General features: G+C 41.3%; 2 protein-coding genes across 3 annotated transcripts in view; both read right to left on the bottom strand.

Annotated features, from left to right (window-relative positions):
* The window catches only part of PLA2G4F (phospholipase A2 group IVF), a 35,920-nt gene extending 19,108 nt beyond the window's left edge, over window positions 1–16,812 (bottom strand). Inside the window, exons 1-9 of the mRNA XM_077322765.1 lie at window positions 16,398–16,812; window positions 11,214–11,286; window positions 9,101–9,237; window positions 7,700–7,825; window positions 6,644–6,684; window positions 4,489–4,531; window positions 2,326–2,392; window positions 1,600–1,769; window positions 1,015–1,128 (exon numbers count right to left, since the gene is read on the bottom strand). Coding sequence (XP_077178880.1) covers window positions 1,015–1,128; window positions 1,600–1,769; window positions 2,326–2,392; window positions 4,489–4,531; window positions 6,644–6,684; window positions 7,700–7,825; window positions 9,101–9,237; window positions 11,214–11,286; window positions 16,398–16,508 — 882 coding nt within the window. The 5' untranslated portion in view covers window positions 16,509–16,812. The remainder of the gene's footprint in view (window positions 1–1,014; window positions 1,129–1,599; window positions 1,770–2,325; window positions 2,393–4,488; window positions 4,532–6,643; window positions 6,685–7,699; window positions 7,826–9,100; window positions 9,238–11,213; window positions 11,287–16,397) is intronic.
* Window positions 16,813–20,997: 4,185 nt separating this feature from the next.
* VPS39 (VPS39 subunit of HOPS complex) overlaps window positions 20,998–22,791 on the bottom strand; it is a 33,255-nt gene continuing 31,461 nt past the window's right edge. For both annotated transcript variants that reach the window (XM_077322755.1, XM_077322756.1), the window contains one exon: window positions 20,998–22,539. In XM_077322755.1, the coding sequence (XP_077178870.1) occupies window positions 22,464–22,539 (76 nt within the window). In that variant the 3' untranslated portion in view covers window positions 20,998–22,463. The remainder of the gene's footprint in view (window positions 22,540–22,791) is intronic.

The following is a 22,791-nucleotide window of genomic DNA, read 5'->3' as shown; positions in this document are numbered from 1 at the left end:
AGTATAAATTAGGGACAGGAAAGCTGAAAGAATATGCAATAGCTGTACACCTTAGATGAGCCAGGCACAGCTTGTGATTCACCAAGCCAAACAAAGTCAATCCACGGCCCTTTTGTTTTTGTAGTCCATGGCTGCCATACATGGGATCACATTCTGTGCTCTGCTGAGTGGGATGACAAGTTGTACATATCTACACTGAGTAGACTGAAATCTCCTTCTCTGGGCTCCACCTCCAACCTGTCAGAAGCTTTTGGGCTTCACTGCCACTTGAAGATGACAGTCTTTAGCCTCCAGACTCTGTACTAGAACGTACGATATTGAAAGCTGGCAGCCTTAGAATTCATTGTCATTTGAACACATCTTTCTTGGTCATGTCTTTTAGGAGCAGCATCAGTGTTAAGTTAGACTGCAGAACTAGAGGGAGATGGGATCCCTCCTACTGAGGAGCAGAGACAGCAACAAACAGCAGAGGCCTAGAGAGGATTATTCCCCTTCCCATTCTCCCATTGTTGCTGTCATCATCTAGTGACACGTAAAGAGATCCCAACTCCTGGGACAATGGAAATCAAAAAGTATAATACATCCAATAAACAATGCCATATTATTAGTAAAAAGAAAAACTGTCTAAAAATTATGTGCATTTTGTATAAGCCTCCTTGGAAGGAAATAGGGTTGCCTGCTCCAGGTTAGGAAAAACCTCCAGACTTTGGGGATGAGTGTGCAGATGGTGGGATTTAGGGAACTGAGAAACTTCATTGGGTTATAATGCCATACAATCCACCTTCTAAACAGTCATTTTTCTCAAGGGGAACTGATCTCTGTTGCCTGGAGATGAGCTGTAATTCCAGGGAATCCCCAGGTCCCAACTAGAGGCTGGCATCCCTAGAAACAAATCACTGAAAAATGAGGGAGGGACACCACATTTTAATAAATAAATTATGAGTTCCCATCACAATACATATTATAACCTCCAAAACATTATAATGTAGGGGGGAAAAACCTGGAATTATATACTTTTCCTAATGGAACAGTCATTTCAACGTGCTTTCCCAAAGGAAGTGAATGAAATGGAACAGTCCCTGATCCAAGAACTGTGCTGTGCTTTTCAAAGTCAGGACTCACTCCATCCTGGGAAGAAACAGACTGCATTAATAAAGATGATATTTATTTAGAGAATTTCATATAGTAACTCTTCAGAAACCCACTTAAGGCAACTTACAATGTAAGAATAATCAATAATAAAATATAACAAGCCATAAAAACAATATTCAGCATCCTAAAATGACATTCATAAAATATCCTCAAGCTAGAAACAAACCGCAAAACTGGCTAAAAAATGAAATTCCACAGTTAAAAGCCTGTGTGAAAGAAGTCTGGGCCTGGTGCATAAGGGACAGTAAGATAAGCACCAGGCAAGCATCAAGCAGGAAGACATCCCAAAACAAGGTACCATGACTGAAAACAATCCCATCTCTGATTGCAGGCAGAGGCACAGAGAGTAGAGTTTGGGAAGAGGATCTTAATTCATGGGCTGGTCAGTACAAGAGGAAGTAGTAAGTCTACAAGTATTCTAAAATAGGCTGTCTGGATGTTTCTCACCTGAAGGACTGTAATGGTTTGCTCTACCTCCACACCCAGTTCTGAACACACATCTTTACCCATGTGAAAGACAAATGGAATCCCACAATTCTGATCAGAGTCTAGTTTGCAAGGGAAGTTCAGCTGCTTCTCGTATGATCCTGGAAGTGAAAGCTTGAATTGGTTGTTGCCTGAAGATGACAATGAGAGGTATATTGTTAAGAGTAGAGCAGCAAATATTTTCAAAGGGTTGTCTGGACACTGAGTCAGCTTGGGTGGAAAAAATGGGGTAGATGGACTGTGCTTGCTGGTCACCCTACAACAGTAATTAGATTAAGACCAACACAGATTTATTCAAGGTATGAGTTTTCAAGTGCAAGCACTTTCCCTCAGACTATGAACTACCATCATGACAGTGGGAATATAAAGCAAAAGTTAATCCTGTTAAATTAGTAAACTATGTCACAACATCCAAATACAGCGATATGATAATTCTTTGCTAAAACAGCCAGTCAGTCCCCTCAAATTCAGTTGTAGTTCATAAAAACATAGCAGAAATAAAACTGTCTATCAGAGCTAGATTGTTCACCATATAGTCATTCTCTTAAGAACTAGCCTGCTTTTTCAGATTTTTGTTACCTTTCATTTAAAACCCAGAGCACATTCACAGGAAATTCCCATTCAAACATAATCATATTTTTCCATTCTGGAAATCATGGGAGATAAAAAGCAAAAATACAGACCTACCATGTTCTGTCAGCTTGAACTTGTCATTCTTGTTAAGGACACCTTGCAGCCTAAGACTTGGATGAGCCTATGTGGCAGTTGGGATAGAAAATACTGGTTTTGAAAAGCCATTGCACCAGTTAACTCTAGCACAGTAAATACACAATAGGGCCAGGACTGAAAACATCCTGGCCCTGACTGAGGCCAGATGTATTTCCTTGGGGCAAGCTACTACCAACCAGTTGCTGTTTGCAGATCAGAGAACTCTACAGGGGACATAGGCAGAGAGGCAGTCCCACAGGTAGGCTGGCCCAGACCACGGTGAGTATCAATACTTTAAACTTGATTTGGAATTCAACTGGAAGCCAGTGCAGCTGCCAAAATATAGGAAAAATATAAGATGTTCCTGTGAGGATCCAGGCAGCTGCATTCTGGACCAGATGCAATTTCCAGGTCAAGGATGCAGGTAGACCTGCATAGAGCAAGTTGCAGAAGTCCAGTCTAGAGGTGACCATTGCATGGATCACCATGGCTAGGTGTTCTGGGGTCAGATAGAATGCAAATAGTTTGGCTTGGTGAAGGTGGGAAAATGCCATGTCCTAACTCTGAAAATACCAGACACGGTTACTAGCGAAATGTCAGGGATTAAAACTACCAAACTACAAAAAAACCACAACAACCAGTAAAAACAAAACAAAAATGTAACTAAAGGGCTTGACTACATATTCTGTCTTCTCCAGGGCTGTCCCAGCCCTCTTCTTGGAGTGCTACATCCATCCATGCACACCATGGCACTTGCGCCCAGTTGCCATGGCTACATGTATCTCCGTTTTCCTTTCCTGCAGGTGAAGATTCAACAGGGGGACTTGTGAGTCTGGCTAGTCTTGCCTGCTTCCCACACTCTGCCCAGTTTGCTGTGCTACCCCTCCTCTTGTTGCATCCAGCCAGCCCAGGAGATCCTCATTCCTCCTCTCCATGTCTTCAGGGAGATAGCAAATGGAGTCTTCAGAAATGGCCATGATTTGCAATTCATTAAAATTAGCATGGTGCCCCAACTATCTGTTTGGTTCTGACTGCATACCAGGAACTCCATGCCCCTCCCTGCGCTACTCCCTCCTCATTACATCTGTAACTGCCTAATGACACATTCAAGAGGAAAGGATCTTGGATGCATGGGACGCTGTGGATGATCGTGCAGGTACAACTGGTCATAGTCATCAGCCAAATATAGCAAGGGCCCAGCAGCACCTCCAAGGTTATCATATCACCAGATCGTCCCCCCCCTTCCCTCACAGACTGCAGTAAAAAGGGGAAGTGTGCCAGAGCCAGTTTGGTGTGGTGGTTAGAGTGTGAGACTAGATCTGTGAGACCCAGACTCCAATACACACTTGTGCCATGGAGGTTAGTTAAAGTTACACAACCCTAACCCTAACCTAATCTTCCCCTAATGTTTGTTGTCTACTATCTACACAACATATCTCTAACCAGTAGTTCATTTTCTGAGAAAATGTAATTTAAATGTGAAGTCTGTGGGACTGATACCATTAAAATAAAAAATATTTTTAAAAAGGAAATAAATGTTTCTACCTAACCTTCCCTAAAATTAACTCTAACCCTTCCCAAACCCCAATTCTTATGCTAACCCTAGCCCCTCCCTAACCTTTTTTAAAATAATCCTAACTATAACCTAAATGTAACCATAATCCAAATAACCTAACCATAACCCTTTGTCCTTGCTCCCAGCCCCAACCACACACACCAGGCCCATGAGTATTTGCTGTTCCAGGCCCCACTTCACTGGCCCATTCCCATCCAGTGATGGTAGTAAGCCTGAAGCTGCACACTCCCTTCACATCGCCATGCGGCAGGCCAGCGTTACAGCCATTCTGAATGTTCTGTACTGTCTGTCTCCTTAGTCACCAGCGTGACACACACACCCTCCTCTCCAGCCAGGCATGTTCTCCATGACATTGCTAGGGACGGTGGGGGAGCCCATGTGCTGACTTTTTCATCTGTAACTGCAAGATACTGGCCAGTCATCCTCTCCAGCTGTGTCCTTGCCATGGCCATGAAGGGTGAGGGAGTCCAGGGTCACCCCAGACACATTCATATACCTTTTTAACTACTGAAATTGACAATAAATAATTCTGGAATTTGCAGCCATTCGATTTTCTGTACACTCACCACAAGGACGCCATTTGTGAGAACTTCAGTAGGAGTATCAGAACTATAAACACAAAATATTGAGGTTAATAATTTTGACACTTCATTTATCTGACCTTCTGTCATTCTCTACTGTCATTTCCAGCTTTCAACCTCACACACAGCATTTACAACAAGTAAAATCTGCCCAGTTTGTATAGAGCAGGGATCACTACAACAATTATATTAAAATGTTTTCTTGCAAGTTTGAAAAACATCTGATAAATCAAAATCTTTCCTATGAAAGAAGCCAGTCACACCATTATCCCTTATCGTCACCCAATCTAGTTTTTTAATGTTTCTTGAAGTTGTATTGTCACCTCTCAGTTACATTTTGCAGAAATTCACTAAAAGAGCACAACAATGAGAATTCAAACAAAATGAAGTCTCTTTAAAAGCATGCATGATACCCATAATACCCAGTGACTCAGTAAGGAGGGATATCCTGTCTCAATATTCCTAAAGCAACTTGGAATACTCCAACAGTTGCCAACATGTAATATTCTTTTTTTAGTACTGTGCTAGCAGGAAGAGCAGAGGAAGATAATACAAATGTGCTGTAAGTAGCTCAATGAGTTAGGGCTAAAGTACTACTACTATTATTATTATTATTTAATTTAGTACAACAGGTTACAACAGTGCAATGCCACAACAATTCCCAATTAAAACCCCATTAAAATCCCCATTATAAAGATTAAGAAACACACAGCACAAGAAGATGGCGGTAAATACTAGCCCTCCCAACATGGAAGGGCTATCAGCCAGGGCGACAGAAGGTATCACAACTAGTCATGTCCATGCTGGAATATGCCTGTAATCTCTAATACAGGCAAAATGCTACATTTCCCAGAAATGAATCTGTGGGATCTATGCCAGTAATGCCAGACTATCTCGACAATATCAGCAAACAATTCTTATTGGATCACTTCTTGAGGGGAAAGTCAAAAATGCAAAGCATCCATTTTCTCCAGGGGAACTATCTTTGTCGTATGGAGACAAGTGTTATTCCATGGATCCCCAGGTCTCACCTGGAGGCTGGCATGCCTAGAATTTCAAATGAAACGTCAAGATCCCCTAAACTGGTCAAGATTTTTAACCTACCTTGAACCAAAAGGAATGGCAGGATATAAATGTTTTAATAAATACATTTAATAAAAACACAATCCATCTGTTTAATTTGGAGGTCCCCGATACAGCATTTCAGCCTTTGTGACATGGGGGGAAATTACAAGGGGCTTTTTGCACGCCTTCAAAATCGCACAATGGTTGCCAATTGGAAACGCTATAGATTTGCCATAACGCACGACGTCGTAGACAATCTGCCACACACCTGAAACCAATCTGCAAAAAGCGCTTCCTTGTAGCGCTTTCAGGGGAATCCCAAAAAGTGGATTCACCCTCCGGAAAGCGCTACACTCTTGCAACCAATCTGCAACACTAGCGAAAAAGACCTGTGCGTTAACGTTGTTGCGGTTTCTTCAAAGTCCCTCCTCCTGAGCCTGTCCTCCAAACTTCCGGCGAAGCGATCGCCATTTTTTTTTTCCCGAGCGAGCGGGGATAAACGCACCAGCAAGCCTCTTTCTGTTTAGAGGCTTCCCTGGCTTCAGTCCTTCACCTTTAGTCACTAAGCACAAACCACAGAAAAGCCCGTTTGCTGAAATAAAGTCCCTTTATTTTTTACACATTAATTCAGCCAAAAATCGGGCCCGTGAGAGGGGGGGGGATTTTTTTTTTTCACTCGAGGCAGCGTGGCAACGATCATACGATCAAACGACAGCTCATATTAGGCAGCTGGATGGGTCTCTCCGTTGCAACGAATCTACACAGATTCGTTACAATGGGTCTGTTTTTTTTTTAAAAAAACCTTTCTTAAAGGGAAAGGGGCTGTTTGGGAGCATGCTAACGGCTGCCCATTGGCTGCTTGACGGCCAGGGGCAGGACGAGCTTGGCAATAGCGCTTCCTTTCTAGCGATTTCTGCCGAGACCGGAAGCTGTGGGAAACGCTACAAAACGCAACTGGATTCCACTACAAAGGCAGGTATGCATAACGACGAATTCCACTATTTTAAATGGCGATTTTTCATTCAGTGACCAATTTGCAACAAAGATCCCGGTGCGTAAAGCCCCCAACTCTTACCTTTTCTCTAGTAAAAACACTACATCGAGCTCCTCCTTGTCCTACAAATAAATAAATAATATTTAAAGGTAGTTTACAAATATAGGAAGAAGACTATGAAACAAGCCAGAATGTAAATAATACTATTTTGTTTAGAGTACAACTTTAATCCCCATGTAATTATTTTTATAGGAAGCCATTGATGAATGAAGCTGAGGGAAGCCATGATAACCAGTTTTTCATACAAGATTTTCCTAGTCTTTCTCAAATGGAAAATCAATAAATTTAGTAAAAAGACTACATAAACACAAGATTTAGTGATGAAATTCAAAGGTTTTGTGAAATCTGCCTGGTAGTTAGTCATCATGCTTGATTAGGAATAGACTTTCAATTCACAACCCCACCCCTTTCACTATGGAAAGAGTGTAAAGTGGTTACTTGAGCACAGGGTCTCTGAGTATCCTGCCTTATTCTCCAATGGGTATCTCAATCAATCAAAACTTTTAATGGCATGAAAATATGTACAGACAATACATACTGAAAGATGGATACAAAATCACAACATCAAGACGTTTAAAATAACAGATAAGACCCAATGGATATCCAAAGTGGCTTTCTACTCTTCCATTTTATCCTCATAGCCACTTTGGGTTATGCTGAGAGTGTGACTGACCCAAGCAAACTTCCATGGCAGACTGGGGGTTATAACCTGTGTTTCCAAGATCCTAGTCCAACAATTTAACCACAATACCACTTTGGTTCTCTTAAGTACAGGATCTCCATTAGTTATTCTTCCTGCAATGAGAAGCAAATTCCTGCAAAGAAGCAAATGAATCAAATCACCTAATATTTACCAATGGACAGTTAGTGAGGGGAAGGATAGACCATTCAAACTGGTCCTGTATTAATTTGAACCAAAAAATAAAATATATATAACAAACCACCTCTCAAAGTTAAATACATCAGGAGCCATTACACCTTCACTTTCCTATCAGTTGAGGGCTAGACTGCTAGTCCATAAATCTGGACTGGTGTATATTAGTCACATTTTCTAATGAAAAGTACAGCTGATCTCACCTCTTTTAGTTTGAAAGTATTTTTCACAGGACGACCTGGCTTAATTCCCGTCACATCAAAGACAACAGAAGTAAGTTCATCACTAACAAGAACATCTTCATCAAAGAGTGTCAGCTCAAGAGTGTTCTGAAATTAAAGGACAGAGAGGGTAGCTGAAATAAATTCCTAATGAAGAAGATGGCAGGAAAATAACAGATCTATTAAATGCCAAGAAAATGTTTTAAATACAGCTAGAAATTCTATTATTTTGAAATTGCTGATGCACTGCACTCACATTTTATATTTCCATTTAGAAAAATTGTATAATATTCCCATTTAGAAAAATATCCTATATAGATTCAAAAGTTTCTATCGGAAGTCCTAAATTTAAAATCATAGCAGACTCTGAGTTCCAAGTTCCTGCTTTGCTTCTCATCACTAATGAAAGTTTTGAATAAGTCATTTAGGTTTCTCAGTTTGTTCCAATGGTTAGATATCACCACTTCTTTTACAAGTTGTGACCTGTTTAAATCATAACTTTCCAGGCTTTTTCTTTTCATGATTTGTCTTCCTGACAGTAATCTACAATCACAAAGCAACTATCAAAATTGGATAAAGAATTTTTGACAAGGATTATTGACTATTGCATAGCTCCATAGAATGACAGCATAGAAATACAGTAAATAAAATCACTATTGAACTTTGTGGCTTGACACCATTTCCCCAAAAGAACCAAATTTATAACTGGCTGTCACCCAATAAAGAAGAAGAAGAAGAAGAAGAGTTGGTTCTTATATGCCACTTTTCTCTACCCAAAGGAGTCTCAAAGCAGCTTATAATCTCCTTCCCATTCCTCTCTCCACAACAGACACCCTGTGAGATGGGTGAAGCTGAGAGAGCCCTGATATTACTGCTCGGTTAGAGCAGTTTTCTCAGTGCTGAGGCAAGCCCAAGGTTACCCAGCTGGTTGCATGTGGGGGAGCATAGATTCAAATCCGGCTCACCAGATTAGAAGTCCACACTCCTAACCACTACACCAAGTTGGCTCTTAGGATGGTTCTACAGAGAAGAATAAAAGTCAGGGCTTTAAGGATTATAGTTCCTGTACGTAATGCAAAACCAATATCTTACCACAGAATCAAGCCTGGGAAGTTCTTATACTATTCATGAGATTATCACAGGATTATAAAGGATGCCTCCCCCAGTTCTAAGAGTTAACATTGCACATGAGGATAGTGATGTAAGAAGAGAAGCGAGTTCTTAGGGATGTGAGAGCCCACTGAATACTTATTTGTAAACAAGGTTGTATTCTAATTTTTGTCCCAAGAACATCTTTTGAGCTACTTCTTTGCCCATCCTCTCTAGTCTAGGAATGTTAGTAAATAGTAATGAATAGTAATGTCAGGAAGAATCTCCTCTCACCTTGACAGCGCTGTTAATTCTATACTGGAAAGTTTCATTCCACTCTGGGTTACTGGAATTGTCAATAACTTGAGTTCGGTATGTAATTGGTGATGCAGTCGGCAGACGCAACTCCACATAACAATCCGCCTTGGAAACTAAAGGGGGAAAGAGAGCAATGTAGCCATCAGAATACTTTTTATATCACCTCATTACTTTCTCCACATTCACTATCTTCTAGGATGAAGACAAGGTGGCCCTTGAAATAGACCTCCTTTAACAGCAACCATTAGTAACTATTATTTTAGAAAACAAGACCACGCTTCAAGTTTGTTCTAAAGAAAATGAATTAGGATTTTTAAGCCATTGTCTCAAGAAAATCCTTACTAATTATTTTACTAGTATAAAATTCAGCACATTTAATATTCTACACACACAAACACGATCATACAGTATTCATACAACTTTTCTTATTCTGTATTCATTCTCTCAATTTGTATGCTTAATTCTGAGCCTAATAGCATTATGGATTCATGTGGGACAGACAAGTAGAAAAAGTAGCCAACTGGCTTTGGGGAGAAAGGCCTCCATGTCAGCAGTGCTTAATTTCCAGGTCTAAATATTGGCATCTTGGAAATTATGCACTGGATGAGCCACTAAAGATGCAAAAGAATTTTAGGGGCTTTTCTGTATGCCATAAATTTAGCATCATGCTTACCATCTGAAGACACTATATTCCAGCTGCTGCACATGACGTTGCTAATCTCCCGTGTCTGGCCAGCAAACTGCTTGCTACATCTGACATTTTAAAGTGCGAGTTGGTAAATACCAAAAAGTGGATTCACCAACCTATAAAGTGCTATCACCTGACAGACAACCAGCACAAGAAACGTATGAAAGTGAAGAAGTGCTACATCTGCCTCCAATGTCCTGCCCTCACGCCCACCTCCCACTCCTTTCCGGGATGGGAAGTTCTTTTTAAAAATTGAGATCTGCCTGGAGCAACGAATAGGTGGACACGTGCCTCGGCTGTGATTATCTGTGCCTCTATGAATATTCGGATAGGCGTTTAAACAAATAAGTCTATTAAAAACATTGGCGGTCACCAGAAGTTCATACGTCAGCCAGCCATGCTGGGAGGAGATTGGTTGGTGACAGTGGTAGGCAGGCCAAAGTGAATCAAGACTAAAGCACCTTGCTCTCTCTTCTTGTGTTTCCGGCAGTGAGTGAGGAGTGCAAGACGTGCGAAAAGGGCCCAAAAACATTCGAGACAGCTCAAGAGGTGTTGAGTGCTGGTGAGTCATGATTATTTCTTGTGCTTTGCCATATAGCAGGCATCACATGATAATGCCCAGTGTGTGGGAAATCCCTCACTCTTCCTCACTACAGGCAGATAAACCCAAACAAATTTGAATGCAAAAATTGATATACATTTCATGTTGCATCAGGGTGTTGATTTAGGTCATTTAACATATGTCCCGTGAAAGCAGCAGACCATTCCAGGGCTTCTCCTAAATCAGTTATATCAAAGCTGAAAAATTAAAAAGCAACTCTGATAAATTTCATATGAAATGTTCCTCTCCTGCTTCTTTTGCTTTTTTTGTAAAGGATTTACTTTTATAGTTAGCCTCTTTTGATAAGATGCAATCTTTAGAGAAACATTGGTCTGTAAGTACAAAAGACAGACATTAGATATAATAATCTGCTTTATTGATGTTTTTATAGTGCCAAATGGCTGCTTCTGTGTCTCTGGCTTGTTATTAATGGATTGTTTTGTTTCTATATTGATTATGTTTTATGACTTTGTGGCATTGTTTTACTTGGAAAGGCAGTATATAAATTCCCTAAATAAACAAGCAGATAACAAGGGAAGGCTATTGCCTTCCTATCACAGTTGTGGACTTCTTAGAGACACTTGGTTGGCTGATGCTGGTTTCAGGATATAAGTCAGATGAATTCTGGTCCTCTTTATGTTCATTTCTAGAAAGATGCTGGTTTTTCAATTGTACCTATAAATTTGTTTTCACGCAAACACCCAGCAAAGCGACTGACACTGTCTTAATAATAGTAGCAAGAACACATGAAGTATACAGCATTGACATACAGAAGAAACTAATAGTCAAAGGGCACTTACATAGATCTGTTCCTTTAATGTTTCTGGCTCGAAGGATCTTGACTGTAAGGTTGTAATAAGGGTGTTTTTCACGCTGAAAAAATAATCAGGCCAAACATTAAATTTTGGTAAAGTGGTAAATTTTTGGGGAAAGCAAGAAGGGTAGCACAATTAGAAATATCAGAAGTTCTAACGATTCACTGTCCACTTTTATTAACTTTTATTATTATTATATTATACAATTTTGGAACCATTATTCAATGCAATAAAATATAGATTAATAGATATATGGATTATCACCTTCAACTAATCTCCTTCTCTTCCAAATCTTAACACTATTCAATATATAACTAAGTTTATTGCTGTATTATCATCATGCCACTACTTTCATGATTAATATTTGCTCCAATATTATAGTCTATACACCTCTACATTAAAATTGAAACAAAATCATTATTTTACTATAATTCAAAGTAACGATCATCACTCTAAACATAATAAAGCTCAAGTTGACAACACACTCCCTACCTGATTGGTCCTCCCTGGGGCATGCTGCCAATAGAAAGAGAGCACTGTCCCAATAAGGGCTACTCAATTCAAATTGTATGCAGATAGGGGGAGAGTATTGTCCCAATAAGGGTCAATCAGTTCAAATTGTGTGCAGACAGGGAGAGAGAACTGTCCCAATGAGTGCTGCCAATAGGGAGACAGCTGTCCCAATGAAGGCTAATCAGTTCAAACTGCATGCAGATAGGGAGAGAACTGACCCAATGGGGCCAATCAGTTCAAATTGCATGCAGATAGGGAGAACACTGTCCCAATGAGGGCCAATCAGTTCAAACTGCATGCAGACAATTCACTCCCTACCTGATTGGCCCTCCCCGTGTGAGTGCCACCATTAGGGAGACAGACTTTCTCAATTAGGGCTAATCATGGGCCTTATCTGTCCTCCTCTTCGTCTTCCTGGAGCTTGCCGGATGGAAGAGGTGCTGGCCACTCTGAAAAGCCCTGCTACTGATAAGTTGCCTCAGCCTCTTCCCTAGGCAAGAGAGGGAAGCCAGCTGCTTCCTTTGCCTCCTGTGTTGGTCTCAGGTTTCAGCTCTCTGCTGGAAAGAAGCACAGATGAGCTAACACAGGAAGGCAAAGAGAATCAGTATTTCAAAAACAGAATGCCAAGGGACAGACAGAATGCAATGAATGTCATAACTCAGTCAAGGGTTCATTCAGGCAAAACAAGGGCATCAGCAGATGGAGCAAGGTATCTCAGTCTCCAGTTAACATGTCAGTAGATTCTCAGTCCTCACTCTGTGATGACTCACATTCTTCTTCAGTCAGCAACTGTTTTGCTAACCCGGTGTAGTGCATTTTAGACCTCAGCTCTCTTTCACCCCATAACTGGCATTGCTTAATTGGCTCAGGTGGGCTGATAAGGCAGCGAACTGCAGCTGGAGGCTGAACAGAACAGAGGAATAAGGAGCTCCTGCAACAACTTTGGAATGTAAGCCCTGGTTTGTCTGAAGCTCTATTCCCTCCTGCTGGTCAGAGCTCCTCGACTGTTGAACATCTAGCTGAGCTAAAGTCTCATCTAGCTTAGGCTCGGGTGAAGTTGGGAGCTCCTGACAATGCTTTTCCTCTGAGAAATCTTCAGTAACAGGACTTAGGCTCACAGCACCTCCCCATGGCCCTGCAGTTGGTCATTGGTGCACTCTTTGCTGGGGGATCTAGCAGCTTCCTCCATCCAGCCTGTCCTTTGGGAAATGTAGACGGTGGGAAGGAGGCAACCCCCCACTGCCTTCCATGCCTGGCCTAGGCTTTGGAATATGTGGGGAGTGTGAAGAAGGCAGCCCCCCTCCCACAGTCTTCCCAGCCTAGCTTGTGCTTTGGGAGATGGGGGTGAGTGGGAAGGAGGCAGCCAATCCCCTATGGCCTTTCCCGAACAGCCTGGCCTTTGGAAGATGTGGGGGGTGGGAAGGTGGCAGCCCATCCATCCACAGCCTGCCTGGGCTGGCCTTTGGAAGAGGTGTGGTTGGAGCAGAAGGTGGGACAGTGGGGACCTGTGTAAACACTGTTGCATGGGGGTGGGGGTAGGAGGTCCAATGCCCCATCAAAGCAGCTGTTTCCTCCAGGAAAACTGATGCCTTCCTTCTTCCCTCTGTCCCTTCCCCCCCCCCCCCATTTTTATCTTACTTTCTTTCTCTGACCCTTTCTCTCTCTCTTCCAAGTTCCTGATGGTTTCCAGGCCCCCACCTAGAAGTTGGCAACCCAGCTGGTTGCATATGGAGGAAGAGTCAGGAATCAAATCCAGCTCTTGAGATTAGTCTGTTAGTCTTTAAACTCTTCATCACACTGGATCTCGAGCGTGGGGGGGGGGGTCAGAACCTAGGAAGGTCACAGTGCAGATGTATGTGCTAGTGCTTGTTGTATTCCCAGGTGCAAGGGGCTTTATCTCTAGTTCAGCATAAATCAGGTTGTCTTGACCCTTTGTACCTTTCTACATTTTGTTACATTCTTTCAACCTTTTCAGTTTGGCCAAATGATTTGAGCAAATAAATTATCTTTTCTTCAGAGTTCCTATGAGAAAAGAAGATACTCTGAAAGATGCTGCAGGGGAAAATAACCAAATGTCCTAAGGCAGTGGTCCCCAACCACCGGGCTGCGGCCCGGTGCCGGGCTGTGAAGGCCTTGGCACCGCGCCACGGCTCCCTCTCCCCCCCCCCCAGCAAGAAGCTCACCGGGCCGCAATCAAATCGGCCGCCAAAGCAGCCGATTAGCTTGCAGCCTAGCAAGCTTCTTTCTGTGGGAGAGGGGGGGAGGGAAGCGCGGTCGCCGCCGTGCATGTGCGGCAGGTCTGTGCATGCACATTTGCACCTGGTGGGGCCTGCCACACATGCATGTTTGCGCAGGGGCTGCCGCGCATGTGCAGCGCCTGGATTGCCCTCTCCCCCACCGGTCCGCAACCCCAAAAAGGTTGCGGACCACTGTCCTAAGGTACCCTGTAGTGCTCCTATTGCTTAGTTTATTAAACTTGTCTGGGGCACTTATACTACTAACCCAGCAGAAAACACAAGAAAGGGCAGCAGACAGATCTACTGAATTTGCCCCAGCTTTAAGTATGCATGACTGAAAAAGTATCTGAGTATGCCAGAGTAAGTTTTCTTGTACTGTTGGTGTTCGAAAGACTTTCATGATTGACACAAGAGTAAATGTACTAAAGCCAATGGAGCTACACTCATGTAAATCTGAAGGATTTTGGACTTTCCTGGTGTATTCCAAGGGAGAGGAGGAGTGAACAAATCTGCTGAAATACTCAGTCTTCAAAAAACATCCTCAATGCCAAAACAACTTACCTCCACCAATAGCACAATCATCAGAAGAGGCATGTCCTGTTTCTCCCCACTTCAGTCCTCCTCAAGCCTTCCTGTTAATGCAAGTGGTCATGTCTCTTCCAGTGACATGCCAGTTCCAGACTGTTTCTGCACTGGGGACTTTGCTACCCTGGCTCCTATGTGGGAGCACAAATGCTCCCCAGTGTGGGAGCAGGAAGAAGCAGGGCAACCTGCACAGACTCAAACTACAGCCCAGCATGGAATAGAAGAGTTGACAAGGAGAATTTTTGTTTCTATTCCCCAAAATCCAATGAAGCTGATGAGTAGTAGATTCAGGATGGCCAAAAGGAAATACTTCTTTACACAGAAAATGATTAAAATGTGGAGTTTTTTGCCAGTGGATGTAGTGATAGCCACAGGAATGAAGAGCTTTAAAGGGGGATTAGACAGATTCATGGAAGATAAGCCTATCAGTGGCTACTAGCCATGGTGACTGAGGGGAACCTACATACTCAGAGAAACTAAACTTATCTGTCAGGAGGCAATATTAGGGGAAGGTCTTGGCCTCTATGCCCTATTATTGGCTCTCCAGAGTAACTGGTGGGCCACCTTTGAGATAGCTGTAATAGGTGAACTTGTGTTTTTGTGAAACCCAAAGCAGTATGGATTTATGCTTCAGCATTATAGTTTTTTTTAACTTTTAAGAACTTCCCTAGTACATTGTTAGGAAAATCTGCCCTTTTAGTTTTTCTAGTATACTGATCCATTCAGTAATCTATTTTCAAGATTATACCTTAAGTGTGTCACTGGACTCAAACTTTGTTCTTCTGCTTCAGATCAGCAGGGCTACCCATCTGAATGTACTGAACTTAATATGATTAGTTTAGAACCTAGCATAATAACACATGCAAAATCCAAGCACTCAGACCCACCATAAGCAACTGAAACTGCAATTTCTATGGGTTTACTTTAACAGTAACATTGACTAGTTTTCCAAATAAGAATGGGAAGGTGTTAGCAGGTGCAGAAAATGTTAAATAAACCAAATTGCAAATTGAAATTAAGAAGTAAAAGAAATGCACTGGCCACAAAGAATGAGCTACTGGAGGCTATAGGTGAGTCAAGGTCATTTGATGTATTTATTGTTAGATCATGTCAGGTCATAAGGGATAAGCATCCATACTGGCAAGCCAAGCAAGACAGCTGAAACTGTACAACTGAAGTACTGATTGACTGACTGACTACTTTTGAAATTAACCTTAAGCAATGAAGCATAGTACTTGCTGTTGAAAGTATTGCTCTTTGTGAGGTCACCCACACAGACTGAAGCAGAGGAAACACTGAGGTGCTGGACTCGTACCTTCACTATTTACAAAACTCTCACACATCACTTTATTTAACCCTAAACTCACTCTCCAAACAACATACAATAGCTATTATAAACTGTAAGCTCAGAGCCCACCTCCATCCAGCTTTTTGTGCCAAAACATCCTAACTAATGACATCTCTCTGCCATATAAGTATACATACATTCACATCATGTGGGGGCTTCAATTGCCAATGTAGCTTGGCAGCATGACAGAAGTTTTGTTTGTACCTTTAAGACTAAAGCAGGAGCAGAGATCTTGGGAAGGCCCTGTTTGTCTTAAAGGGTTGAAGGGGGAGAGACTCCGGCTGTAATTTTCCCTTCCACCTGCCTTCTAAAGAGCCATCCTTCCCTTTCTCCTTTCGCCTCCCCCAAACAGCCCACGTTGCCCTGGCTCCAGGGCAGGAAGCCGCTTTAAAGGCCCCTCCAAGGAAAGGAAGGGCCTCGGTGAAGCTACTCCCGCCGCCCTGTTGCCTGCCCACGGGCAAAGGCTTGCTTCCAGGTCCACATTACCCGCCAGTGATAGAGGCCAGTCTCTTTCCTCTCCTTCTTCTGGAGCACCACAGCAGCCACGAGAGGCAGCATTCGGGACGGCAGGTGGCCCCGCATAGCCTGGCGGAACATGTGGCAGAGGCAGCCTTGCGAGCGAGCTGCGGGGAAGGAAAGAAAAGGCGCCAAGTCTTCTGGCCCTCAAACGCCGGAGCCGGCAGCGGCGTCGAGTCCCGACGATTGCTGTAGCGCTGACGGGAGCGGAGGCGCGCTGGCGGGGCGTGTCTTGGAGCACCTGGGCGGTCGTCGCTGCCTACCTGGCCAGGTCGGGAAGGAAGCAGACGACGACCGAGTCCAAAGGAGACAGGACTGCAAAGGTGGCGTTGGGTTTCTGTTGGCCAGCTGGTTCTGCCGGCCCCGGGAACAAGCCACAACTGTCCCTGTGTAGTTGTTTTTTCCTGGAAGACAGCAGCCTAGCAAAGTAGCTTCCGTTTGGCAGTTCCTGTGACATTTTTTCACTCTGACAGAGCGTGGCAAGTGACCATACGTCATTTAAAAAAAATTATATAGTAGCACATACTTCTGAGCTAATAGGGTTAAGTTTTAAGCCATCATATGCTTCTCTCCCAAGCCCTAGTTTGTGAATTTCTTCAAATCCTCCTTCCTTTCAACACAAATCTTGCCATCTTCCAGAAAAATTCAAAGTGTTAATTTAAAAAATGCCTACTGGTCACTGGAATCATTTGAATTAAAGATTATATCACAACAGAGAAACTATTTTTAAATTTCTGGGCTCTGATTTATCTTGGAATAAACCTGGTCCGGTTTTATTTTGGTTTTGATTATTTTTTAAAATCTAACAGCTATCTGTGAGGACTTCAGACTCTTGAGTATCTGGTATGTTAATATTTGTACATGGTCTAAAAAACTGAACTCCAAGATTCTCAGCTAAGCAAGTTCTATGATGAAACACCAATAGCTCACGAACTACATTTCAACATATCCTCCTTCAGCCTACATAGTTTTAGATCATATTAAAATCAGTTTGTACTGTGTTCACTTGACAAAGCATTCATTTTACTGTGGCCCTGTTTAAATTCAGCTGCCAGTTCAAGAAAGGAAAATGCAACTCCATACCTATCTAGCACTGGAATGCTAAACACCACTCTAAGGCTGGTTGTGATACAATAAACACAATGTAGTATCTGTGTGAACTCTATAAGCCCTACGTGGTGTTACATTTTTAACCTGTACTTTATTTCTAAAATAAAAAGCATGGTAACTTAGGCTTTCCTTGAAACCATACCTGACCTGGGACCCTTTCCACATTGTGTGAGGGCTTATTGTGACGGGGGAAATATGAGACTATACAGAGTCAAATAGCTTATTATGTCACAGCTGACCTTTGATAATAAAAACAGAGTTAGATACTTTCAGAGTTAGATACTTTCTCACAGAGCAGTCTCACTGAAGCCACTGGGACAGTTCAGGAATAAGTAGTTTAAATACCAGCCTGTATAAATGCAAAACCACCTGGAAATTTGGGACAGAGGGTAGAAGAGGATGTTTAGTCTCTCTAGAGCAATTAGAGCACAGTACTTTCAACTTACTAAGTCACATGAGGAAGATGTGATTATTTCTGTAGAATGAGTTGTACAACCAGTGTTAAATTGCAGCTTGGTTAGTGAGAGATTTTTTAAGCTTTAAAAAAAACACAATAGGTATAATAAATGGGCATCATTATGACATTATCTTCCTACATGAATGATGTATGGAATGCTGCAGCACTGGAAGTGCAGGAACATTTGATTGCTGATGACAAGTTCACTGGAAATATGCTGTATGATGATGACAAGAAAGGAAGTGTCTCACTAGGAATTGCTAATACCACCCCAGTGTTCACTAAAATGCTGCAGGATCATCATAATGAACACATTGAGTAGTTGCAGAATACATTTTCTCACCAGTGAGTAACCCCAAGAGGCTCTCTCACTTCTGTGACTATGGTGAGGAACAAGTTTCAAATAATTTGGTCAGCATGCAGGGTTACATTTCATATATATAAGTAATACTAAGAGACTTCACAATTTTTGAAATTGCCAAGTTAGACACAATGTACTTTCAAATACCCAGAAAATTTTAATTATGAAATAATGGCTTCAGAAGTGAAAACCATGAAAACAGACTGATTTTAGCTTTAGCTGGGAGATACCAAACTGGGGGGAAAGTTATCAAGGAAGTTTGGGAAGAAGGAAAAGGAATAAATCTTCTAAATTCTCTACCCAGTGAGGGAGCTCTGAAAAGTACAGAAAATCTTGATTTGTTGTAGCTAGATACTGCTTGTAGCTAGATACTGCAAGAGACCTTGCTGGTTAAAAACTCCAGATAAGTATTGGTGTTTCAAGAGTTGGAGTACTGGAAGGAGTGTGATAGCCTTCTGAAAACCAGGAGTTAGAGATTATTCCAAGGAAGTGTATTGAAATCTTTGTGGAAAACACTAGAAGCCTTTCAACATAACAATTTGTCACTGTGAAAAGGTTAACCAAAGTCTGTGCTTGAGCTGGTTTTACCTTGGAAATTTCAACTCCTGATTATACCTAACATTTCCCTTTTATTTCAATCAATCATACCTTTATTGGAATTACAGATAAAACAGAATAAAGTTCATCGTAGAACAAGGTGTATGGTTGATCGGGAATTTAAAATAGCTTTACATAAAAAGCGAGCTACCACTGCAGAAATGAGGGGCTTTTTATGTGACAAGTTAGTCACTCATCAGAGACCTAGGGTTTTAATACCAATAATGAAGAAAGATAGAGCTTGCAAGCAGAATAAGAGCAATCCAGAAGTACATAAGAAGTCATCTCAACGGAGCTGGGTAGACAGGAGCAGGGTTGTTCATTGTAGGGCCTGTGACTCAGTCTACCTCTTGACTAAGCTGTTGGTAATATGTTTAGACAAGCTAACATACAATAGAGACTCTGACATATGAAAAATATAATGGTAATGATCTGTAGATACAAGAAATGTCATAGAAAGATGGTGAGCTGGGTCATTGGCCATCTGCAGATAAGACTTGGAGATCAGTATCCAGTTTGCACTGTCTGGTACAATGGATGACTGCACCCTTGTTTAAGTTTTGAAACTCGGCAGGGGTCAGTCCAGCTTGCTTCAAAAAGGCAAGGATTTTACTATACCAAGAGGAAAGTTATTGGTCTTCTAGAAGGTAAGATGTCAAACTTCCAGTCTGTGCTCTATAGTATAGTCTGATCCAGTATTTCCCATTTGTATTAATTACATAATTGGTTAATTTTGAATTTCCAAATGCCTTGTGTGACATTAAGTTGCTGAAGTTAAAGTATGCTCCTGAGGGAACTGGTCTTAGGTAGATTTACAAATGATCTAAAAATTAATATGTATATTCCTTGTATTAATGTGGACATTTGATAATTCTGTGTCACTCAAATTCTGACAACAAGAAATCCTTGCTAGGAGTGGCTGATTTACTTCTTCCTTAATCTAGTAATTTATTTAGACAATCTGATGCCACATCTTCAGTTCTGCTGAAGAAGACAACGACAACTTGGTTCTTATATGCCGCTTTTCTCTACCCAAAGGAAGCTCAAAGCAGTTGAGCTTCCTCTCCCCACAACAGACATCCTGTGAGGTGGATGATGCTGAGAGAGCCCTAATATCACTGCTCAGTCAGAACAGCTTTACCAGTGCTGTGGTGAGCCCAATGTCACCCAGTTGGCTGCATGTGGGGGAGTGCAGAATCGAACCCAGCATGCCAGATTAGAAGTCCACACTCCTAACCACTACTCCAAACTGGCTCTCACAACTTTCAAGGAGTTCTGCTATGTCTTAATTTTGTCCTCTATTTCATCATCTCAACATGCTGATTTCCCTCAGTCAATATGCAAGTCTACTGAACCATATCCATCCAAAATAATGATTAAAGGATGCTATGATCACATACAGATCCTAAGGGAGAAAGCCAGATTCTCAATTGAGCATAAAGACTTCAGGTGGGTTGCATGAGACATAATTTGTTCTTAAAGGTTAAGTAGAAACAGTAGTAGTTGAAAACCTGGGCCTCACCTTTTTGAACTGCCTTGTCAGTGAACTTAATCTGATCTACACAATCTCAAATTGTCATTAAGGTTTTAGTATGAAATATACCAATATACACACATAATTTTGAAAATAAAATTAATATACAACTTTAAAAAGATGTGAGCAACACAAACATGACTTCTCAAATCTTCATGATAATTTATTGCTTTAAATAAACCTGGTATACAGTTAATATACCAGATATTGTGCAGGACTATCTACAGCATAAGCCACATCTCTGCAAAAAGTATGTATCTGGAGTGAATTGAGGCACATAGAAACTTCATTGTGGAAGAGAAAAGTACATCTGAAAAGCTTCAAATGCAGCACAGAATTCTATTGCCAGCAGACAGCCTCAACCGTGCATGGTAGGGTCAGAATGATCTGTACAAGTTACTGATTTTATACAGTAGCTTCCTTTTGTTGTCTGTAACATATGTCTCCCCAAGACTCCAAGCTTCAATGTATAGTACCTAACAAAGGTATGTTAATAAATGCACAAACAAAATTCAGTGGTATTATGCATTCTATTCGAACAGGAAAAAAATAAGAGGAATAACAAAAAAAACAACACAAGAACAAATTCCAAACCTGAAGCCTTACTATCCAAAATGCAGTAGATGCTGCCTTAGGAATATACTTAAATAGAAAAGTCACGGAGAAAACCAGAGAAGCAACTGCTCCAGAAGGTCAAGCTGTTTTGGACAAGATTCACTATTACATTTATCCTTGTGCTTCAACAAGATGGCTGAATACGTGGGAGAAATCCAGTCAGTATAGAAGGTTTTACTGTACCTTAATTTCCTCTATGTACATGTCAGGAGGCAAATGTGGATCTTTTGGCAAAACTCAGAAATTGATTCATTATGCTCAACTTGCTGAATTACTACAAGTACTAATTTTTTAAAAACCCATCACTGGACAGGGATGTTGAAGAAATTTTCCCAAACAACTATTCTGAACCAATTACTCTTACCACTTCTGCATTCATGTGAATATGAATATACTTGGACATTCTCTTCACATATTAATTTTTATGGGGGGGGGGGAATGTTAAAACCAATATCACCTGTAAGGGCATGTGCAAACCAGGGTTCTCCAATATTAATGTGATCCAGGTACAGAAAACAACAGAAAGCACAAGTTTAAATGTGCTAGAGACTAAAGCATTTACAAGCAATGATAACTCCTAAGTCTTAAACTCAAGCAGTAAGACACACACCCTTATTTTTCCAAATGAGGATGTTAAGGGATTGTTTTTAATTTTTGGTACAAGTGCAGATGCCTGTTCCCTGTCTCATTGTGACTTTTCATTACATTAGTAACAGGAATGACTATACACAGTGCAAATAGTTTGTATTTACATACTTCTCGAAAGCAAACTGAAAAGGGAAAATACTTGTTTGCCAGTTTCAATAACAATATATGAGAACTTGGAACTTTTTATATCACTGATAACCATTCATAGTACAAAGGGTAACAGTTCTCTGGCTGATACCTTCTTATTCCAAACACAAAGGAAATCCAGATTGTTGTAGAAGCACCAGCCTCCAAATCTCAATACAATGCTAATTAAAATGTGACAAAAGATTGTTTTTCCCATAATTTTGGAATATGGAATCCAACATAAACCATCTCCCATCCATCATCATCATTTCACTGTCCTTGGCCAATATTTGAGACTTGTCTAAAGGTTACTGCTGCAAGATCTGTAGTTTATTGGCTACCCATTGCTGTTGTCATTCTTCCTCGTGCAGAAGTGCGGAGATTAACCTACAGTGAGTATACTGAAGAACAGGTACTAAGTCAATATTGGCAAAGTACGAGTCATCTGATGGAGCCACTTTGGGCTTAAGTTGTTTGAAAGCAACGGGCTCAGAAGATTAGAGATGCCTTTGCTTGTTTGATCGCTTTCTCGCTTCTTCCCCATAAGCATCATAGCTAGTGCAGGTCATGTTATGTAGGCAAATCCTCTCATGTGTCTGCTGTACCCACTTCTTTGGAACAGAAATAATGCACAACTACTCCACTGGGATAGTGGGCAAAGGCACTATGGAAAGAAGAAAGTCAGTGTATCAGTTCAAATACAGTTATGTTATGATTTTCACACATTTCACTACAAAGAACAAAGCTATATTTGGTTATCTTTAGAAGAGCATAAATCTAGTATATTTAAACCCCAGGGAAGTACTGATTTTATGTTTGCAACAAAACATATCTACTACTGTTCTTAAGGTTTCTTTGCTATCTTGTTCTTGTATAGTGCTATTCTCTACAGCTGTATATATCTTCTCTTGTATTT

Source organism: Paroedura picta, chromosome 2 (genome assembly GCF_049243985.1).
Source record: "Paroedura picta isolate Pp20150507F chromosome 2, Ppicta_v3.0, whole genome shotgun sequence".
Lineage (NCBI taxonomy): Eukaryota > Metazoa > Chordata > Lepidosauria > Squamata > Gekkonidae > Paroedura > Paroedura picta.
The sequence above is the reverse complement of the archived record's forward strand: the minus strand, read 5'-3'. Positions and strand labels throughout refer to the sequence as shown.